This window comes from Chamaea fasciata, unplaced genomic scaffold (assembly GCF_029207755.1).
Source record: "Chamaea fasciata isolate MVZ Bird 193981 ecotype frontalis unplaced genomic scaffold, bChaFas1.0.hap1 SCAF_11, whole genome shotgun sequence".
In the NCBI taxonomy this organism is placed as follows: Eukaryota; Metazoa; Chordata; class Aves; order Passeriformes; family Sylviidae; genus Chamaea; species Chamaea fasciata.
Window position 1 is genome coordinate 17406007 of NW_027094096.1, and position 22228 is coordinate 17428234.

The 22228-nt window shown below is 43.5% G+C and overlaps 1 protein-coding gene across 3 annotated transcripts in view; it reads right to left on the bottom strand.

Annotated features, from left to right (window-relative positions):
* Positions 1–3195: 3195 nt before the first annotated feature.
* PDE6D (phosphodiesterase 6D) overlaps positions 3196–22228 on the bottom strand; it is a 33618-nt gene continuing 14585 nt past the window's right edge. For 2 of the 3 annotated variants that reach the window (XM_066193434.1, XM_066193438.1), the window contains exons 2-5: positions 10379–10467; positions 7120–7245; positions 6202–6307; positions 3196–3822 (exon numbers count right to left, since the gene is read on the bottom strand). In XM_066193434.1, coding sequence (XP_066049531.1) covers positions 3741–3822; positions 6202–6307; positions 7120–7245; positions 10379–10467 — 403 coding nt within the window. In that variant the 3' untranslated portion in view covers positions 3196–3740. Of the gene's footprint in view, positions 3823–6201; positions 6308–7119; positions 7246–10378; positions 10468–13339; positions 13369–22228 lie in introns of those variants that run through there. The other variant, XM_066193437.1, reaches the window with a different exon arrangement.

Below are 22228 nucleotides of genomic sequence, written 5' to 3' on the forward strand. Positions count from 1 at the left end.
GCGCAGCTCTCTCCACTTTCCGGTGTGCCTCTGTGGCCCCTGACTGCGTTTCCAAGCAGTTTCCTGGCCACCGCCAGGTTTCCAAGGCTGCCAGGGTGGCTCACAGCCCTCCCGAGGTGGGGGACGAGTCCCCTGTGGCGACTTTCCAGCTGGCAGGGAGCAGCTTCCCGAGCACGTTCCTTGCCCCGAGGCTCTGGCAGAAGCAAATGCCCCGTGTGTGCCGGCGGCCGGGAGGCACCGGTGCCCGCCGTGGGAGCTATCGAGGCCAGAACAGCCCGGCTGCCAACAATGGGCCGGGGAGGTGGCGGCTGCCGGCTGGGATTCAGCCGCAGCGGCGGCTCCCGAGCCCGGCCAGCTCCTCTCCCCAGCGCTGCTTGGCCGGCCCGATGCCGAAGGCTCCAAGCAGGCGCCTGGAGGCAGCAGCTCCAAGTGAGCCAGGGGTTTTGTGAGTGGCTGGGCTTTGGGCAAGGTCCTGCATAGTGAGAGGCTCCTCAGGGGCCTAGCCAGGTCCTACCCTTGCCAAAGTTGCCTCTCTTCCACCACGGAGCTTTTCCCTCTTGCAGAGCCCTGCACGTGGACCTGACTGGGAGCAGCTTCGTGGCCCAGAGATGCCTGCCAAGCCTGTGAACTTCCAGGTGGGAACTTACTTGGTAAATAAGGGGAGAAATCACTGTGTTGGTCCTTGCACTCACTTCTCACTCCCAAACTTAGCACAGAGTGGCATGAGGCTACACTCAGGCTGCAGCCAGAACCACCACAGTGACATGGATGATTTGTGGCAGTGGTGACACATGCACCCCTGACCTCCTGCTCCTCTCCCTTGCTTCCCAGCCCCACCTTTTCCCTTCACTGGCACCTTTGCTGTCCCATGCAAGGCAGCCAAGATCTGACTGTGCCACGCTTGGGCCCTGACCGTGAGACATGCTCATGTCTCCTGCCCCTTCTCCCATGGCTCCCAAATCCTATCAGCCCCACAGGGAAGGGAGCCCACAGTTTCCTGGGCCGAGAACAGGCTCCTGCTCTGAGCGCCCCGGGACCCTTTGCCTGGGTTTTGGGTGGTGGCTGCTCAGATCCCAGTGTCACCCCTGCCCTACCCTCCCGCAGCCCCGCCGTTTGCTCCTCCGGCTCTTCAGGGAGGCTGATGCGGGCACCGGGTGGGTTCTGGCAGAGGCTGTTGAGCACCAGGAGCGGGTGAGCTGCTCCCGGCTATTTCCCATGGAGCCACTGGAGGGCGGCAGTGACCCGCCGTAGCGGGGCCCGCCAGCTCCGCCTGGGCGGACTGGGCAAACTGGGCCAGCCCGGGCAGGGCGGGCGCGGGCGGGGAGAGAAGGGGCTCCGGAGGCCCCCCCGGGCTGTCTCAGGTCCCGTGTCTCGCCGGGGCCCTCTCCCAGCACTGCTCACCCGGGGGGAGCCTCAGCCACGCGTGTCGGTGTCCACCTGAAGCCCCACGGAGCCGATGGGGTGAGCGGCCCCGCAGGGAGAGCGTCCCGCAGGCGCCAGGAAGGTTAAGTGGGTGTAATTCACAGCTTGTCTCAGAGAATGATGTGGGTTGGAAGGACTTTTAAAGGTCACCCAGTCCAACCCCTCTGCCATGAGCAGGGACATCTCCAACCAGGTCAGGTGCTGATCCACTGATCTGACCTAATCTGGGCAACCTGTTTCAGTGTTTCACCACCCTCACCCTAAAAATTTCCTTCCTTATATCTAATCTAAATTGACCCTCCTTGAGTTTAAAGTCATCACCCCTTGTCCTATAGCTACGGGCCCTACTAAAAAGTCTGTTCCTATCTCTTATAGGCCCTTTGAAGTACTGGAAGGCTGCAAAAAGGTCTCCCCAGGCTGAACAACCACAGCAGTCTCAGCCTTTCTTCACTGGCAAGCTCACCCTTCCCTCTGATAATTTTTGTGGCCTTCTCTGGACCTCCTCCATTGGGTCTGTGTCTTTCCTGTAGACACCCCAGGGCTGGATGCAGCACTCCAGGTGGGGTCTCACGAGAGTGGGGTAGAGGGGGAGAATCATGTCCCTTGACCTGCTGGCTGTGCTGCTATGGATGCAGCCCAGGATATGATTTGCCATTAGAAGAAAAGGCACCACGGTAGACTCAGACCCACTGGGATCATCTCTCCTTCTCTCTGGGTCAGTCCTTGGTTGTTGGCAGAGGTGCTGCCTGCTCCCTGTCTCTGCTGGACACCTCCTGTGTGGGTCTAGTGGAGCATCTGCCCTACAACACAAAGGCACCTGCTCTCAAGACGTTCAGCCTTTTTTTTCCCTCTTTGGATACCTTTGTGTCTCCTCTTGGACAGAGGCTCTCCTCACTGGCTGTCATTCCTGGTGGGTGCAGTTTTGGTTATGCCTCTATTTGAAGGCTGGCCTAGGATGGGTCACACTGCTGACAAGACCCTGCCCTGTGGGTGCTCCAGCCTGGGATCCATCAGTGAAGTCTGGTGAGAAAGCTGCTGCCGTGGCTACTGGGGATTAATGGCCCAACTTCAACCCCCCTAAAACAATATTTACTCTGTATTCCTCCCACGTACACCCAGTGGCTGAATCCAGGATGTGAAATGATGCCTTTCATTCTCCTGTGGCTCTGAGGATCTCAAGCCCAGCAACAGGACAGGCTGACCAAGGCATCAAGTGATGACACAGCTGCTTGTGATGTTCAGGAGCAGAAGCTGGAGATGCCCCTTCCCACAATGTCCACGGGATAGACCTGATTACAAATGGCAGGGAAAAGTGGCAGCAGGGCTGGAGAAATCTGTCACAGAAAAGGTGCTGCCGTGTGTCATTGAAGCCTCCATGTGGGGAGTGTTGGTGTCAGCAACTGCAGCCCCAGCAGAGCTCCAGGGAACCCAGCCCAGCACGGGAGTGATGCTGGTGGGCTCAGGGGAACATGGGTTTTCCAGGGGGGCTTGAGTGTCCCCAGGTACTTGGAAAAGCAGAATAATGTGGTGCTGCTTGAGAGACTGGTGACAAAGGGACACTCAGGGATTAACAGAGTGGAAGCCAAGGAGAAGCCTTGGTCGGAGAAGTCAGGCTGATGTAGCCAGTTGGAGGAAGAGAAGTTTAACAAAGATGGGTGTTACGGAAGGGGCAGGGCAGTGGAAAGCCCTGTTATGCTGCTGGCTTGAGTGATGGGCGTTTGTGCCTGCTGAGGTACATTTTTGTAAAAGAAAGGAAAACACACAGAACTAATATTTCTTCCCTTCTTTGGACGGTAGGAATGTTTTAATTGAGAAATTTGTTTTAATTACATCAGGTGATATCACAGTCTATTTTACAAGTTTGGGGTAAGAGGATGTGTGGACCAGTTACACAGAAATCCAGCAAAAGGATAAAAATCTACAACATGAGAAAAATGAAAAGGTTAACTTAACCCCAAAAGAAAAGCATTGAGAGTTTGGTGTGAGTGGAAATGGGAGATTATACCAGGGTCCAGAGAAGTAAAAAGGATGAGACTAACATAAATTTACAGTATTGGTTCTGCATGACCATCGTTTGCCTGTGTTCAGAGACAGCCTCTCTTCCTGAGGGCATCGCTGAGCAGATGGCCCCGTCTCTGAGGATTTGGTCTGGTCTTGTCAGAGGAGAAAGCAAAATAACTGATGGGCAAAGGTCACAACCCACGCTGAGCTGGTCCCCAGGGTCACTGCCTACAGGAGTGTCTTCCACTGGATAGTCGGGGGGTTCTGCACCAAGAACTGTGTGGAGGAAAACTAAAACAGCTCCAAAAAGCCCCATCTCAAACGTAGAAAAGTCTCACTCTGGAAGTGCTTACGAGAAGATCGTCATCATAGAATTTGGTTTCTATAATAACATTACCACTGCAGGAAGAAAGGAGGAGAAAGAAGAGGCATTAGAAGGACGCATGGACAGTGATTGCTCCTCTCCATGCTCTCACAAGCCTGGGCTCACACCCTGCCCACCCCACATCATCATCTCTTTGGTTTGGAGCTACACACAGGGAGCACTGTCCTGGTCAGGGTCAGTCAGGACCGAGGGATCTCCCAAGCACATTCCTGTGTGGAATGTTCCCCCCATCCCTCCCCTGTCTGAGCATGGTACTGCTCAGGCTGCAGAGTGCTCAGACAGCAAACTCCTGCTCACTCCTATTGCTAAAAATAAACTAGCAGTCCCAGCACCTTCAGGGGCCCTGTCTCCTGCAGGAACTGTGAAAACCAATGGGAATTCTTTTTTTTATTCTCCTTCTCTGTCCTCTAGTGCTGAGCAAGCTACATCAACCAACTTAACATGTCATTTCTCTCAAGAAGTGCTTAAATGCAAAGACACAAGCATATTTTATACAAACTGCAATGGAAAATGTGGATTTGGGTGTGACAGAAGCTCCGGGGATTTAACTTGCTGACTTCTGAGCTTTTGGTACATAAAATAAGAACTCTGGAACCATTACAGCACCTGGACACCTGAGCAGTGTGATCTGACCATGTCTAAACAACCTGTCTCTTGAAAACCAAAGCAGCAATTCTACCTCCACTGTGGCTCTTGGTGTCTGTAACACCGGACCTGCCTAGAGTGTAAGGTTTCGCTGTGGTGTGGACAACGCTTGAACTTAAATGTCAGGGAATGTTCTCAATCTGATACTCAGTCATCCTGGGAACTCTTCATGCAGAGTGCCTTGGTTAGCACCATGTATCACATCTCCATTCTCTCCTGGTTTGGAAACACCAAGACAAACATAAGGTCTTTGGGAAGATCAGAAAATGAGGGGCTCTCCAAATCTTGGCAGCTGTAAAATGATGACTTCTTTGGGCCACAAATTCTGCTTTGGATTTCTTTGGGCTGGGGGGTTCTACTGAAAAGTCTCAAGAATGACTTTAGGATGGATACCTCTATGAAGAGAAGAGAGATCTGGGCTCCCCACTACAAGTGGACATACTTCAGGGGACAAATGGGACATTGGAAAATCCTCAAGGTCATTTAAAAACTAGCTTCTCTTGACTCCCAGTCCTGAAAATGTCTTGAATTCCTGAGATGATCAAAACCAACTTGTCAGATGTCTTTGTTTCATTACTCTGGTTCCAAAATCTGGCTCCTCCTGTGCTGACTGACAGTGCCCAGCTCTGGGAGCTGAGGGTGTGTGCAGCATCTCCAAGGTTCTGAGCAGGCTGTGCCAGGAGCACTTTTGAACACTGGTGCTCTCCTTCGAGCGCGCTCTCTCTTTGAAACGTGCTGTGAATGGGAATCGGTGACGGTGGCTCCCATCCTGGTGCCTTCTCTGCGACTGGCTGTGCTCCAGACAGGGAATGAGAGGGAAAATGCTGGAGAGGGAGGTCTTCCAGAGGACACAGTGACCTTGCAGTGAGACTGGCTGCTCGTGTCTGCCTCTTGTTGGCAGCAGGGTTCCCAAACCCTTCTGTTTCTGGCAGTGCACTCCTTGTGTGCTTGCCAGCACCCATCCAGCACTGCAGGGAGGATGGTTACCCTTCCCAAGAGCCTCCCTCCAGGAGCCTTTTCCAACATCCCCCCAAAGCTGGAGCTTGGCTGCCCACACTGAGCAATGCCCAGCACGTGTTACTGTGACACATCTGAGGCATCACTGCCCTGCTCAGGAGCCCATGTGCACACAGAGCCAGGAGTAGACTTTGTGAGGAGGGTGCCTGAATCTTCCTGCAGGTGACTGTAAAACGACTGATTCCTACCTCTTAAGGGTATTTTAGCCCCAGATACAACTCTGTGCATAGTGTATGTAAATATATATATGCATATACACACAAAGCTCAGCAAAATGTTACAGTGACGGAACAAACACTAGAGCAGCTACTGCAAGTGACATATTGCATGAGCTAAACTACCTTGGACAAGAGTCAATGATCAATAGCTGATTTTAAAATGGCCCAAAAACCTGCTGGTTTTTCTTTCCCCTGAATGTAATGGGTATTAAGTTGTAAAACATTTTAAAATCCTTTCACGATTCACCTTCCAAAAAAAATAAAGCAAATTTATTAAAGAATCAGTTTCACTTTCTCCAAACCTTTATTACTATATTAATGCAAATTGGACCTATGGGATGGAAGGTAATGAGATTGGCTTAACCCCTTTTATCTCTCAACAAGTAACAGCAGTGAGGTGATTCAGAGTTGGTAGCAGTTCCCTCTCCTCCTTCCCACCGTTGCCCCCAAGGAAATGCCACACACTGCTTTTGCTTTGCCTGCTCTCAGATTCTGCAAGCCCAAGGCACTCACGTTAAAACGTTAGCTGGCATCATCTGTGATTCAGGCGCTGCCTCTATCAAGGACTGCCAAGTGTTTGTGGAGTTAGGAATCACAAAACCAAATTCAAAGAACCATTCTGCAAAGAAAAAAAAAAAAAAAAAAAGAAAGAAAGATCTAGAGGCATTTGAAAGAAGAAAATTCACAAATGGTCCATTTGCTTTTCACCTGACAAGCTGGGGAACTCCCTAAACCATCCTGCTGGGCTGCCAACATTTTACATTTACATCACTTTGTACAGCTTAAACTACATTGAACCCTGCACTCCTTTTAGAGCAGACACTCCCTTTCTAAAATAGTTGATGGTGCTGATAAGGTCACACCACTTCCTTGGCATTCAGTGAAAATTTCATCACACCTAACTGGGAACAGGGAAACCACACTCCTTCTCTTGCAGACATTCCTGGGATCCACTTGAGGTTAAGTGTGCAACTGGTTGCCCAAAAGACACGGAGCTCAGTGTTTTATCTGCCCCTCCTCCAGCCCAGATTAAGAGCAGCACTGCAGTGCAGGGGGTCAGATGTGCAGTTGTGGGGTCACTGGCACTGCTGTAACTCAGGTAACCCAGGACTCCAGCCTGGCGTTCTGAGGAAGACCCAGGAATTCCAGTAATGGCTGACTCTGAAATAAGCTGTTTCCTTGCCTCAGGCAGCCTGTGGTGGATTTATGCCCTCAGGCATGATTACCCAGCTTTTTTGCTTACATAACAAAGTGTTAATACACTTATGAAATGCTATCCTTAATACTGTGGCCCATTAGTCCTGACAAGATGAGTGCTTCAATGCTACTCTGAAAAATTAAAATCACCACATTCAACCCATTTTAGTCACTCTAATCCCTGCCCTGCTGGGGGTCAGTCCCTGTGCTGCAGCACACAGAGCACATCCATACCTTCTAGACATTGCCCTTTGAAATAAACTTTCTGTTCCAGACGGAATTTTTCCATTTGTTCTGCTGAGGAAAAGTTTAACTCCCGAGATACTGCTTTGCATTTCAAGATTTTTTTAGGAACTCGAGCTGTGAAACAGATAAAGAAGCATTATTTGGACACAATAAAATCCAGCTTCCGCAAGTACTAATATTCTATACTTGGAAATAATGATTAGGACTAATCATAGCAGCAGGAAAAATGCAAACACAAAGGGCTTTGTTTTTACATTTGTTTTTACATTTGCAAGAGTGAAATCCAAGATGCAAATACCTTAAATACCTTGCCCACAGCCAAGAATGAAACTTATGACAGAACCAGGGATACAACACTGATCTCTCAGCACCAGACTCCTGATCCTTAGTTGTTTGTTACTAAATCCAAAGATGCAACTTAAATTTTTACTTTAAGAATTGTGCTGAAGATCACCAGCAGCCAAAGGGCTGCTTAGCACACCAAGCCTCTTAGCCCTTCTCACTTTCCCTTCCCTTTCAGGCTGCGCATCCCCAGAGCAAACCACACACGTGTTTCTCAGCCCAGCAGCACTTCCTCAGCCATCTCAGAGCTCAGGGAAGTGTCCTGTAGAAACAAATGCCTGTTCCCTTAACATTGAGACCTACCCAGGCTGTAAAGCCAGAACCACACTGGCAGGTTTAAGAGGGTAATTTGACAGGGTTTCTGGGCTCTTGCAATAGGTGAGCCACCAACAGCAAGTGGCAAACTGTACCTGGTAGATATTTCACAAGATTTTTTTTTTTTAAGTGGTGGAGGAGGGACAGTTTGAGAGCACTGATTAAGAGTTCTAATCAAGAGAATATGAGGGGGGAGTCAAACCAGTAAAAATCTCCCAAGCCCGTCATACTTCAGTGGTGTGATTGTGCATAATCCTTCCTGCATATTAGAGAATGTTTCATGTGAATTTTTTAGAAATAAAGAGGGTAGGGAAGACAGCTGGCATGTGCTCTATGAGCCAAACTGTTCCAGAATGGAAGGCATATCAAAACATCCATGAGCAGGGAGCAAGCTAGTGTTTAATAACAGGAAGAGTCTCCCAAACCCCGGCAAATCTATCTAATGTAGAACAGTTTAATGGAGTAGGACGTTAATATGAGACCAATCTCAAGAGCTGGAGGCTTAGAGAATGTAAACCAGCATCCTACCCCAAGGAGAAGTACACAGCCCACAGTTTGGTAAAAAAAAAAAAAATTAAAAAGACAAAAAGAAAATTAAAAGTATAAGGCAAGAGTTTTAAATGTAAAAGATTTCTAATTATTTTTAAGGGATTTTTTGCACCATGGAAACCTGCATGGCACCTTCCTTTACTGCCCTCACTGGTACAGACTACACCATTGTGGATAAACATCCCTTTGCAGTTAAGTGTAAAATGACTCGTTAAAACTATTCTGCAATTTAGTAGTTTCATTTCTTTCATCCCCAAGACAGAGTCCTGAGAATGTTTGCTTTAATATTGTAGTTTTACAATAGTTACATTTAATAAAAGTAGGACTGTGTTGTCTTTAAACATCTAAGATATTTTAATTTACATTTATACCATCAAGCAAAAACTTTATTTGAAAATTCTTATTTTAAGCTCATTTTACTTTTATTTCTCTTTTTTTCTATTAAAAATGGAAAAGAAGGAAGTTTGATTCTCATCAGTTAAGTCCATTTTAAAACATGCTGAGATGCAGATAAGCATAGACTTAATCCTCAATTTACTAGTGCGTTTTGTTAACTTGAGGATGTACTATACCCACACATTTATTTAAGCACTTACATGGTTAACATACATTTAGTTAGATGCTTAATGCTGATTAGATTAGAAAGTGTTGAATGACACATTTCTTATTTACTCTCAAGTAATTTTGGGTCCAACTGTTTAGTTAGAAACTGAAATTCAATTAAAATATCCATGTAATTATGTTTTCATTTAGTTTAAATAAAGCTGCCTTAAATATTGGGGACACTGAAGAAAGCAAGTTATCTTAGCCAAAGTGATTTTACATTTTAAACTACACCTTTTCTCAAATAATAAAAGGACTATTTGTATGTCATGAATGAAAGCTGGCTGTGGGGATTCTATAAGAGCTACACCTCAGCATCTTACTCCAAGATTTACTTGTATATTGGAAGAAACCAAACTTTACAGATTTGCATCTTCCAAATTGCCTCCCAGTTTTGAATGCCCTGTCACTGAATAGAGCTGACTGGAAAAGCTCCTGCTGTCAAAAGCTGGTTTAGATGATTAATTCCAGTTTCAGGTGCTCAGGCTGTGATTTTTACTACTTAAGGCAGTTTAATGTTAAGGCTTTGGCAGCAATCCAATACCACATTAATACTGTTTTTATTTCATCTAAGGGTAATAGTAAATTAAGGTAGTAATACAGTATCATGATTTGAAACGTTAGAGTTCATTTTCTAAAGAAACTTGTACTTAAATCAAACAGGAGTCATGTTTAAAAAGCAAATGTAAGTCCTGTTTAAAGAAAATGTATTTTATTCACTCTGCTATATATTTGGTTCTTCATTTGCTACATCTAGACTGTGATATGCCCTGAATGGCCACAGAACATACACACACACAAGTACTATATAATGTACTATATACTTGAAGACATATATGGATTTAATTTTAGAACAATTATTCCATTTGCCCTCACTGCTTCTGCTGCAGGACTGCATCAGAACTGCATTTTCCCACACCTTTTAATTCACCATCGGATTACCCTGCTTTGTTGGATGTCTCTCCCCCTTCTCAGCCTATTTATTGAGGATAACCTATCTTCCTCATATTTCTTTTCTAGCTAAGACATACAAGAACTGCTTTTTTTGTCTCTCCCCCCAAGGAAGACCATCCTCCCATCTGTAATCTTTACAGTGGCTTCTCCTAATAGCTTTCCTCTGCATCTGCCACAGTTTGCAGTCATCCATCTTCTAGATGGATGAGTGAACTGTGCACCAGATAAGGTCTTAACTATTCCTTGTACCATGGGCATTAATCTCAGGCCAGAGTATGTTTTAATTAATTCCCTAAGTTCCTCTGGTGGAGATGACGGTTCCTGTTTTATTTGCAATGAAAATCTGAGGCACAGTGAGGTGATATGATTTGTTGAAGTGACAAAGGTGACATCTGTCCTTCAAAGCAGGGGTACATTTGCAACTCAGGTGACCCAGACATGCAGCACCACCCAGTCCCAAAAGCACAGTAAAGTCACACAGTACCTTCATGCTCCACTCCAGGTACAGACAGATCTTCTGTTCCTTGCCAGAGGATTTTCCCTGTTTCTGCATCCCGAAGGTTCATCCAATTTCTGATTGGGAGGCAAATAAGGAAAACAAGCTATCTATATCCCTAAATGCTGTGTGTAGTATTCATTGCTGAGCACTGAAATAGGCTACTGCAACTGAGTTTCAGTCATGGTTTCTGGTTCTCAGGAGGCCAAGGAAAAGGGATGCTATTTCCCTGAGAATAAATGAATTAACCAACCCCTGACCAGAATGAATGCAACAAGAGTTGTATAGCCACAGATTTAGTTTTCACTTCAGACTGAAGCTTGTTAACCTCATTTACCATTTTCCATTGCTTCTAAAGGACAAAGGCAGTGTCACTGTACGGCAGAGAAGCAAGAACATTGCTAACAATAACAGATAATTCTACACAAACAATTGCTGTTCTCCAGCATTTGAAAAACGCTAGGAAAAGGAGTCCTTGCTACATAACATGAGAAAAAGAATAACATCCAATTGAGCTTTTTTTCTTAGCTTACAAAATATTAATATCAAGGGTTGTTCTATTGCTGTTGACCTCGTAACTGCCACTCATGGGAATTCTTCAGCTGCTGAGTGGTAAGCAAAGAGAGATCTTCTCTTTTCACTCTCTCAGCAAGGGAGGCTGTGCCAGCTTCCAAAATGCCCCAATCAGTGAATTAGTCAATAAATCTATGGGCAAGTAGGAAATATTTGTATTGCCAAAGGGACAGTTAATAATGATCTTAAGTACACCTTTGGAAAATCTCTCTCACAGGATAACGCAGACACTGACGGCTCAAAACAAGGAGCCTGCACACCTGCATGATGCCATCCTGAACAGGGACATAGCCATCCATAAGCCTCAGGCCCTCCTGCTCTACAGCTCCTCAGCGTGGCTCTGAGGATTCACCAGTGTCAATGCCAGAGACTGAACAGAGCAGAATCTGTGGGATGAGCTCACCCAAACCAGAGCCTTTCCAGGAGCTCCCTTTGGCTGCTTTCTGGCAGCACACCCTTCATACTCGGTATTGCCTTCAACGACTGCTCAAGGAACTGGCTGGGGAGGTGGAGAGACAGAAGAGGGACAATATGGACCCTGACATGGGTATAAATAGGAGCTGTTGGAGATCTGCATATTGAACTCATCCTCTAACACACACAGTTTCCAGGCAGACTCACACAAACTCATCACACTAATCACATTTTTGCAGAGCTCCCAGGAAGAAACAGATGCTTTAGCAAATTCTGCATCACAGGCAAACATTTGTTTTAAAATTATGTGTGTGGAGAAGGGGCTGGGAAGATGGCTGTTTTAGCAGAGATGCAAGGAATCTTTCTCTTACTGAAGGCTGGTCAGAGTCTCCATGCCCCACTGAAAAGACAAAGGGAACGTGTGCACTGGGTCTGTTCACACAAAACTTAGCAACAGCTTGGAGCATGGGAAGAGGGAACATAGGGCAGCCTGCTCATGTCCTTCTAGGCCTGTTCCAAAGATTTTGTATCTACCACTTGTTCTGGGATTAAAGCTAAAGAGAAAGAGGCATAAGATGAAAAGCAACCTCTGAGGGCCCTTTTTGGCACCCCCATATCCTAGCAGGAAGCTGCAAAGTGGAGCTCCCTCCCCAGCCAGCAACCCAAGGGAGACAGGGGCTGGCAGGGAAGTCAGAGAGAGAAAATGAACAGCAGAATGGCAAGAAGAACCTGCAGCAGGGCTGGGAATTTCATGTGGTGTTGGCTGAAAAACTCGAAGTCCTCAGCCAACACAACCTGCAGGATGGAACTTCCCCAACCATAATTTAAAATGCCAAAAAACCCCACCATTTTTCCATACATCTTCCCACACACAAACATAAAAATTAGCCAGGGTGAAGCTATTTGCATAGAAAGCAGTGTGCCATCTATCAAATGCCATGTACGAGGGGAAAATAACAAACGAGACCATCTGAGCATCTCACTGACAAGCTCATTTATCTTCCCCGACACTCTGCCACACAAACACTCTTAACTATTAGTTGAACAGTAATTTAGTAAATTGGGCACTCGATTATCAAAAACCTGTACTACCTTTAAAAAATGGTCCTCTCACAAGTATTTATTTGCTGTTTGTTCACTACCAGTATCTGTCTGAGTTATGAGCTCCCAGGTTTGGCCACAGGCTGTGTAGTGCCAAACTGAGCACTAGCCAAGTTCCTCTGAACTGGAAATGAAACACTGACCAGGACAGCAAATCCAGCACTGTAAAGGAACTGATCCAGCCTCTCAACTGCTATATCAGTACTCTAACTAATAGACCATTCCTTTTCCTTGCCATGACCTGCTTTGCCTTCCCATCCCTCTTCCCTTGTCAATTTTTGGAGCACTCTAAAATCACATTTACCATTTTCCAAAGTATTATATTAGAAGTGCCCTTCAGTGAGAAGTTCCCTGACAGCTTAATTATTATCCTTACTTGAAATACACAGTTATAGTGTTAGTGACCTACTATTTCTGGCGAGAGAAAACACTACTGTACACTACTGACCTCTGTAACTTCTCCCTATCAGGATTTCTCTCTCAGTTCAGTCCAAGAAAGATGATACAAGTTATGTTGCTGTGCTGAACAATGTTAACATTTAAAACGTATGTTAACATTTGGGATGTTGGACATCTATAAAGTGCTAGCTAGCTTTGGTTTTTTTATTGATGTTCCACTGTAAAAGTAAATGCATGCAGGACAGCCTGCTCCACGCTTTGTATTATGACTGTCAAATTCAAGATGAAGAATAAATAAAAAGCTCAAGGCGCTGATGAGACCATGCTTCATGCACGCGGCAATGCATGCCACAGTTCCTAGAAAATAGCTTCTATTTAAACAATCTGAACACTGCTAGCCTGTGTAAATTCCTTATCAAATAAATAAAGGTTTAATGTCAGTGTAGTCAAAGGCTTTCTGACCTTGACACATCCATGTGCTGGTTCAGGGCATGCTTTTCCAACTTCTGCAAACGAAGAAACAAGATCAACCTGCTAATCAGAGTGTATACAAAGAGTAAAAACATGTGGGCCCAGACATATTTGAAGGGATCAGAATATACTAGCCAGTTCACAAGTTCTTTTTTAAACACTATTAAAAAGGAAGAAATAATCATCAGATCTTAAAAGCACAGACACACACACAGTCTCTTTCTATTGGAAAAACCACTCCATGTACAAGAGGCTAATTATTTTAAAAAATGTTTAAAAAGAAACAGGCATCTGAAAAATGTTTTAGTGAAAACTGAGATAATGTACAAAAATTTAATGGAATTTAAACAAACAAAAAATAGAGGCAAACCCCATCACAAATGATTTCTTGACATGGGAATACCTGACAAAGCAGCAGTTGTACTGCTTACCTAGTTAGCAGCTTATCAACACTATTTCATCTTGGATAGGAAGGCTGGTAATAGGACATACCCCAGAGTGAAGAAAATGGAGATCTTGAACCAAACCCACACACACTATTATCTTCTAATGTGTTTAATTGGTTTAAGTTTCTTCCACCCCAGCATGAGAGATATTGTTACTAAAAATAAAGAGTGCTCCACCTCCTGAGCAGCAGTGGAGACCTGCAGGCAGAATGACGAGGGCATTTTAAGCATTATTGAAAAGGAGAAAGTAAATTAATATTGGTCTAATACAATTACTCTTTTTGAAGAGGTTCATATAAAGCCATTTGACAGGGCTTGCTAAGAGCAAGTAGGAAGCCAGGCGGTTTCAGCTTTGTGAAGTTTGTATATGTGAGGGGGGAAAAAGGAAGAACAGTAGTGTATTCCTAATTCAGTTTCTCACTCATACACCATTAAATTTTCATTCATTTGTATTTTGGGGGCCTGGGGGGTTTTTTTTTGGAAATGATGTCTGATTTAAGACTCAATAGATCAAATACTCTTCAATCCTGAAGGCGAGAAAGGATTAGGAAGAACAGCAGAAGGAAGTGTGCACTGTTGATCTATTAATAGACCACCACCTATTGGGTCAGCAAAGCCTTACATAAAAGCTTTGTAGTAGCTGGAACTTGACTTGCTTTATATACATGACATGAACTAGCTCCTTCACAGACCGACTATGCGTAGCCTGATGAAGGGAAATGGTTTGTGCATTTCTAAATCCAAATTTTGCTTTCTTGAATACCTCTGATGTCAGAAGTTCTTTCTTTTTTGCATCTGTCATAGAGATCACTTGGTTCAAACAAATCAGAACATACATCCTGATCTTTCAGTGCATTAGCATTGCAAAAGATTGCCTTGTATTCCCACACTAGTAATTAAGAGTAGCCTTGAGGAAGAGAATGAGTACAAACAAAATTTATCATTAAAGTAGTATGGAGTTAGAAGAAGTTCTGCCTCAATCTCTCTGACTGTTATTTGTATGTTGTAATGTTTAGCATGTCTTGAATATCTCAAAGGCTGTGGCAAACAGTTGGCATTTTGTTTGTTAAAATGATCCATTTTTCATTTCATTCCTTGCTGTCTATGTCTACACCATTCTAAAACCTCAGGAACTGCTATACTCATACATTTCATAATAAAAACAAGGTTAATGTTCATAACCACCCCTAGAAGGAAGGTCTTTCATCATCCCTGCCAGCTTTTTTTTTTTTTTCCACATGGAATGGAACATGAAAAACAGTTCACTACCTGCCAGGTGTAAACAGCATCACAACAATTACATGTTAATGAGACCTGTCCTCTGGGAGAAGGTGGAGCTGAAAGCCCTGAACAATTCAGACAACGATCTCTGTTGTAGACCGAAAAAAGCTTCTGATCAGGACTCACAAACTCCTGATTTTACAGGGTCTGTTGTGAAAAGCAGACACAACCAGGCAGACATGGCATAGGCAAGCATGTCACCTTACAGGGAAGTAAAGAGCAAACTTTAAGGATTATATTTATATCAGACATATTTTCCCAGAAGAATATTTGCATCTCAGTTGTTTCAATCCAGTCTGAGGAATAAGGACCAATATAAATCATGCAAAGTAACTACCAAACTACAGGACTACAAAGCAGACCACCTAAATTCTCCTCCACTCATGCCATTCATCCTGTAATCTTTGCCATCTCTGCTCTCCCTTTTTATTACAATTCCCAAATCTCTCTTCCACAGAACTCCTAATTGTGTGCTTAAATTTAAGCATATGCACAGATGTTCTGCTGATTCAGGTCCTTGAATTCACTCTGTTCACACTCAAGAGAAATTCTGCTGTCTGTTGTTTAATAAACCACAAGTACACATGCTGGCAGTGTCCCTCCTAGCCTGAGGATGAAATTCAGTGCAAAATCCTATCTACTGAATGAGCATCCATCCATTCTGTGTACAGGAATACCAACACACAAAAACGGGAAGTTATTCCTCAAACATTACTGGAGCCTTGGGGTATAGTACTGTCAACTTCTGCTTTCAGAAAGCAGCACACTTTGTTGAGTTTCTGATTAAACAGAAAACATGCTGTGACAGTTCTTACAGGGGCAGAACTTTTTAAAAACTCATCTATTATAAACCAACATTCCTGGAGTAATGCACAAGATATGGGTTACTGTGCTCCCAAATGATGGGAGGTGCTGGGGACTAGAAAGGTGCTCTATTAAATCCTCAAATGGAAGGAAGCCAATTATCCCTTCAAAGCACTCCTGGCACTCCTTCATTTGCTGTATAAGAGCCTGCTTTTAAAGTCTCCTGTACAGAACAAATTGCTGTGCAACAGAAGCCAGGGAGATCCACAGATTAATGTGAACCACATGACAAAATGCAGCAAAAATCCTCAGCAACCAACAAAGTCATTTCACAGCAAATTATGTAATCAGAGGGATATATTTAACAGCTACAGCATCACAGCAAAACGATCAACATAATACTATATACCTGTATACTTTGTAGTTCCCTTTATACTTCCTGCCTTACATTTTGTGTGTGCCTGCACAGCTCTGGTATCACCACAACGAATTTCCATCTAACATCCATCAGACACTTCTGGATTAAGTTGCTCTTGGCCCACATTTGGAAAGACAAGTTACACAAGTTACTGCACACCATGCCAACCTTACCTTAGCTGTAATAGATTATGCTAAAAAGGCAGAAGTTAATATTGCTCCCTTCTGTTGTGTTAAGTAGCCAGAACCCTGACCATTCCCACTGGGCAATAGAATGGTCCTGGAGTGAAGCTCGAGTACTCCCTGCTGTGTGTCACACCCTCCCTGCACCTTGGGTGACCATTTTGAAGCTGAGCTCTGTTCACACCAAGAATTTCCTGCTTGAACCTCTGAACACATTTCAACTTAGCAGGGCTCATGTTGAGGCACACTGCAAAAGTCTGCAACAAAAATGCAGCCTAGGTCCATTCACAGCCAGATCAGCTGCAATGGGGTGACAATAAACTACAGAAGTACAGAACCTCTTTATCTCTACAAACACTGGAAATTAAATAAATCTACGTCCAGCATTTACTAATAAAAATTTTATCCAGTTAAACACCTGTGTCTTCAAACAATTTAGGTTGAAAGACACAAACATTATTCAGTATTTTCATCAAAATGAACAGTTAACATCCATCTCTACTCCACAGCATCCTAGTGACATTGGCTAGCAAAATAAGGTAGAGTTTAAATTAATGTTTAATTTTCACTGTTGGCAATTAACTGTCTGAAAATATTCAGTGAAATATCTCCAATATTTAAATCAGAATTCGTGACACCTATAGTAGTCTTAAGAAAAGCAAATACTTTTTAAAAAGCAACGAAGATGGAGAGCTCCTAGACTCTGGAAGGAGAAGTGTCCAGCATGGGCAGGCAGGGTGAGAGAATGTGTCTTGTTTCTTTGGTAATACTCCTAAGTATTGCCAGCTAAGTCAGGCTTCCATTTCACTGACTCTTCCTCTCTCCCTCAAACCAAAGGAGCAAGAAACAAATGGATGTACATTTTAAAGGAAAGAGTTACAGACCTACTGAACATGAAGCTAAGGGTCATCAGGAGGGAAAAAGGGAAAAAAGAATAAATTATAGAGGTTTGCAAAGAGCTGAACAGGGATGTAGACACTATTGCTTCAAGGTTTACATCTCTGTCCAGATGAGCCTAGTCTGAAGAAGCCTAACTCTTAAAAAGTCCAGCAATTTTTGTCACCCTGAGCAATAGGAACTGATTTAGGCATTTGCAAGTAACATTTGATTTCTTCAGACAAAAGCAAAAACGAATTACACACCTGAGCAGCTCCGGCCTGCAGTAGATGAAGAGACTGTTCTGTTACCCCAGCACACCAGCAAAGCCTACAAGACAAGGCTCCTGGAGAGCATGCCAGGCACTTCTCTGGGAACTAAGCTCAACCCAGGGAGATTAAACCACTTCTAATCTCAAACTAAACCCCATACCGTAAGATTTGAGATCCCTAACAAAAAAAACTTAAAGTAAACCCCAAAATGTACTTGTGGTACAATGAATGCAATGTTGTTCAAAGCGGGAATAAGCTCCAAATAAATTCTGCACACACATCACTGGCTCAGGGGGCAGAGTCCCCTGTCAGAGGGAGCAAGCTGCTTTCTGTGTGAGATCTGTTTGCTACCATTAAAAATGTGCTTTGTTTGCTCTAGAGACAGATGTTAAAATGGTTCCTAGAACCAGACAACAGTGCCAAAATAAAAGCAAGCTGAAGCAATGTAGTGGTTTTCTGCTGTTTTCTGCTGCCTGTGTTTTTGGGCTTTTCTTTGGCTTATCTCAATAGCCTTGACAGAGTTCCTTTATACCAATGCCTCAGCAGGAAAAACAACATGTGATCACATCTGGAGATTGCTTTACAATCTGGGTAGTAAAACAATCAGTAACTTGGAAAAACTCATCATTCCTTGCAGGACCCAGGAATTGCACAAAGAAAATTATTTTCTCTTTTCCGCTGCAGTAACACCCAACTCCTCCCATCTTCCCTGCATTTTAAATGCATCTGAAAAACTAACATGTTAGAAAAGCCTGAGCTTGTGCAAAGAACCCTTTGAATATTAACATAATTAATGTCATCAGAAATACTCTGAGTTTGTAGAAACAGCAGGTGAATCAATGGGAATGATGTATTCATCTGAGAAAAGAATGTGACCTTTAAAATCCATAGGGCTTTATCAGAACACAATTTTAAAGTGGGTTGCTTGTAGCTCAGAACAAAACTGAATGTAACTATGAAGAAAGTTAACAGACACTATGTACACAAGAGAAACTAAAAATACAATTGAAACACTGGAACTTCCTTAGAGAAGATACCTGGCCTATATCAAAAGGTAACACAGGTTGCAGGACAGCTTGAGAAGCCACATCTAGAATGCTTAAAACTAAGTTAAATTCTTAAACCCCAAAACAATTTGAATCAGTTTGTCCACTTTTTAATTTTACCACATCAAACAATTTTCCTCTCTGCAAGTGAACACTGAAAGCGATTCAGCAATTGAAATAACTTTGTCTTAACTACTTCAAAACCATAACTTCTTCACAGCTGAACTATTATGGTAACATTTCAAGGTTCTCAGCAATAGGTGAACTAGAGGGAGTTTCATGGAAACAATCTATCAAAGGCTTCTGGTGCATAACTTCATTTTCATAGATAAGGTTGCAGCTAGAAGCCCTCACAGGAATTTATCTCCCTGTAAATTGTTATGAACTATTGTTCTTTACAGAACTGATGTCACGACACTCATGCAATAAAATCAGCTTTAATGGAATGAGGCATTTTAAACCTCAATATGCCTCTTTATTTTATACAATTATTCAACTGCTTAACAATATACATTATCCTGGCTTGCTTATAAAAGAAAGCTTGGATTGATTTCATGTCATTTTTGCAACACTGAAGGATTGGATTTTTATGTCTAAAAGGATCTTCACACTTCTCCATATTGAAAGGGCACAGACCTGAGCAGAGGAACAATTACTTCTTTGACCAAATTTTTAAAAGGGATAAACATGGCTGCTTAGCTGGCATTTTCATACAGCTTCACTTGAATGACCTGTAGCCTTGTGTGAAAAGTGGAGAAAAAGCCAATCTAAAAGGCTCTAAAGAGGCAGTTTTATCAGCACTGCTTGTGGCCAGTTGATGCCTTTGTTCCTTGAAGGCCTTTGCAATAATTTCTCTATTGAGCAAAGTGATGTTTATTGAGAATGGCAAAGCTGAGCATCAGCAGGTCCCCCCGCTGTTCCGTTTATCTGTCCAACTCCAGGCAATATCTCGGGCTGAAAGTGTCCCCTGTGAAATAAGCGACTGACAACTCAGAAAGTCCCCATGACTTCCAACTGCCTGTGCTTATGTAGTGACTATGTGCTTTTCTCCCCCATTAGTGTTTAATTTCTTTTTGCTCTCCTTCATTTCATGTGTCTCTTTGTACAGTGCTCTCTAGCACACCAGCCTATTGAGCTCCCAAGACTACTTCTGATAGTCCACAGGTTTATCAGTTTTGTGTATTTTAGAAGAATATGTAATTTACTGGAGGCATTCATATATCACATACTTCTAAGAGCAGATATGCAGGCTGGAAATTGGTGAGAGACTTGGCTTTGGTGTGAACTATGCTATCAGTTTGCACAGCTTCACATTGTCACTGTCATCTACCAAAGGCCACCCCAGACAAGAGGCAAACCTCATCAATTAACTGGAGAGACAGGATGCCCCCCTGAACAGGCAATCCAGTACAGCTCAGTGATCAATAACTTAAACCACACCTAGTATTACACTGTGCTTCAAAAACTTCAACTCATGTCCTCAAAGTAGCTTTTTAAGAACTGCCTGCTGTAGAGACTGGGAAATAAGCATGAAGACTTGCCCACAGCCACACGATGAATCAGTAAGAGAAGGGGAAAGACATCTGAGGAGGTGTTTGGCTTCAAGACTTGTGTTTCAACAGACAATACTGCCTCTCTCTTTAGGCAGCCAGGAACTGCTCCCTGGCTGATGGAAACTCTTACTGTAACTTGGAGTGACTGCAGGAGCACAGACTGCTGCAATCATGCAGTGGGCTGGGTGTCAGGGGCTTCCTTCACTCGATTTCTCTTGTTTTTGTTGGTTTCTTAGTCACCCTATCTCAAATGCAGGGTGGTTCTGAATCACTGCCAAACATTACTAATGGAAGTGGGGAGCAGGAAGGAAATAAAGAGGACTGCCTGCAGAATTAGAAGGACTTTTTAGTGTCTAAAATGCCATATTAAAGCAGGACAGCAAAATGGCTGTATTGCCTCTGACAGTAGAAGCAAAATGGTTCTAAACTAGAAAACATGTAAGCCTCAGAAACTTTTCAATAATATTCTTGTTGTTTAAGACAACTTTAAAAAACACCAGAAATACAAAATAGGAAAGTCATGGGGGAAAATATAGCATTTGTTCCTGCCTTAGTTCATATTAATTCAACTAGAGCTCCTGTGAAAATTTTCTTTTCTTTTTCTGCTCTAAGTCTGGACACTCAAGTATACTTTGAGCTCAAAGTGCTTCAATGTATTCAGTGTATAGGGCACGTTCAACATCACAGGTTGTATTTTGCTGATTTAAGGCAAGTAGCCAGGTAAGCTAAAAAAATCTCCACTACTCTAAAACCTAGTGATGACCCTGATACAAAGTTTCTAACGTGCTTTAATAGACAAGGTTTCCTTCCTCAGTTTATTAGGTGTAAAAAAGCCCAGGGAATGATTGGAAACAGAGCACCTTTCCACATATTCAAATTGTCTCAAAACTGCCAGCTCCAGGAACTGCAGCAATAATTTTGCAAAAGGCAGCCAACAGTAAATCTGAAAGGACAAAGTCTTGGGACAAATGCTAGGGCTGTTCACTGCTGGCAGGGACAGGCAGGCTCCATTTTGTACAAAGAGACCATCAGTTTTGCACAGAATGACATTCACAGAGAACTACGAGTCTAAAAGACTCTTAGAGATGAACCAATACGAACATGTTTTGCTTAAGTAGGTCCAAACAGCCTGGTACCACCTTCACTCCATCATCAGCCTCAAGTCAGACTCCTTGAACACATGATGACAGTGGTCGAGTAATTAAATTTTAGAGAAATTTCTAACCCTTGAATCTGTTTGGTTAAAATACTAAAAATAAACTCTGTGCTAGGCAGAGTTGTGCTTTCCAAACAAATGCCACCCAACCAGCTCTACAAGGATCCACAAATGGCTCTGTGACACTGAGATACTCCCTTGCACTGCATTGCAAGGGAACTATACTTTGGGATTAGTTGTTTCTGTATCCACAACTGTATACACTTGTTTCTGTATCCCAGAGTTTGATTGCAAGCAGCCACTGTGGGGAAATGTCCACCCCCGTTGCATCCTGCTTTGTTTCATTTTTTCACTACATTCTTTCAGGATCTGTTTGGATCAGAGGAACACAAAGACTAAGCACAGTGCTGGAATAAAAAAAAAAAAAAAAAACAAACTTCTGGAAAAAAGCAGTAAGTTCCAGCAGCAAGCTTTTCCTAACGTAACTTTGCTTGAAAAACTTTCCAGTAGTTCCAGCCTCACCAAATCTTTCTGAGTATGGGCAGGGACTCATTTTCACTCATTCTTGTGCAATGCACAATTCTTTTAATGCAATTTATTATCACTAACAATTAAGCATTTTAGTGGGTAATCTTTCAAATCTCAGCTATCTACCTGTCATTGAACTCCTAAACCCTGGGCTCCATTCTTCTTTCCACAAAGTGCCATAAGGAAACATGTATTTGTTTTTTGGATCTTCTCCATTTTTGAAGGGTGTCTGAACATCTGACAGCCCTATTGCTCCACAAAGGCCTGTTCCAAGGACAAGCAGCAGACCTGTCTCACAGACACACACTGTGACTGTAC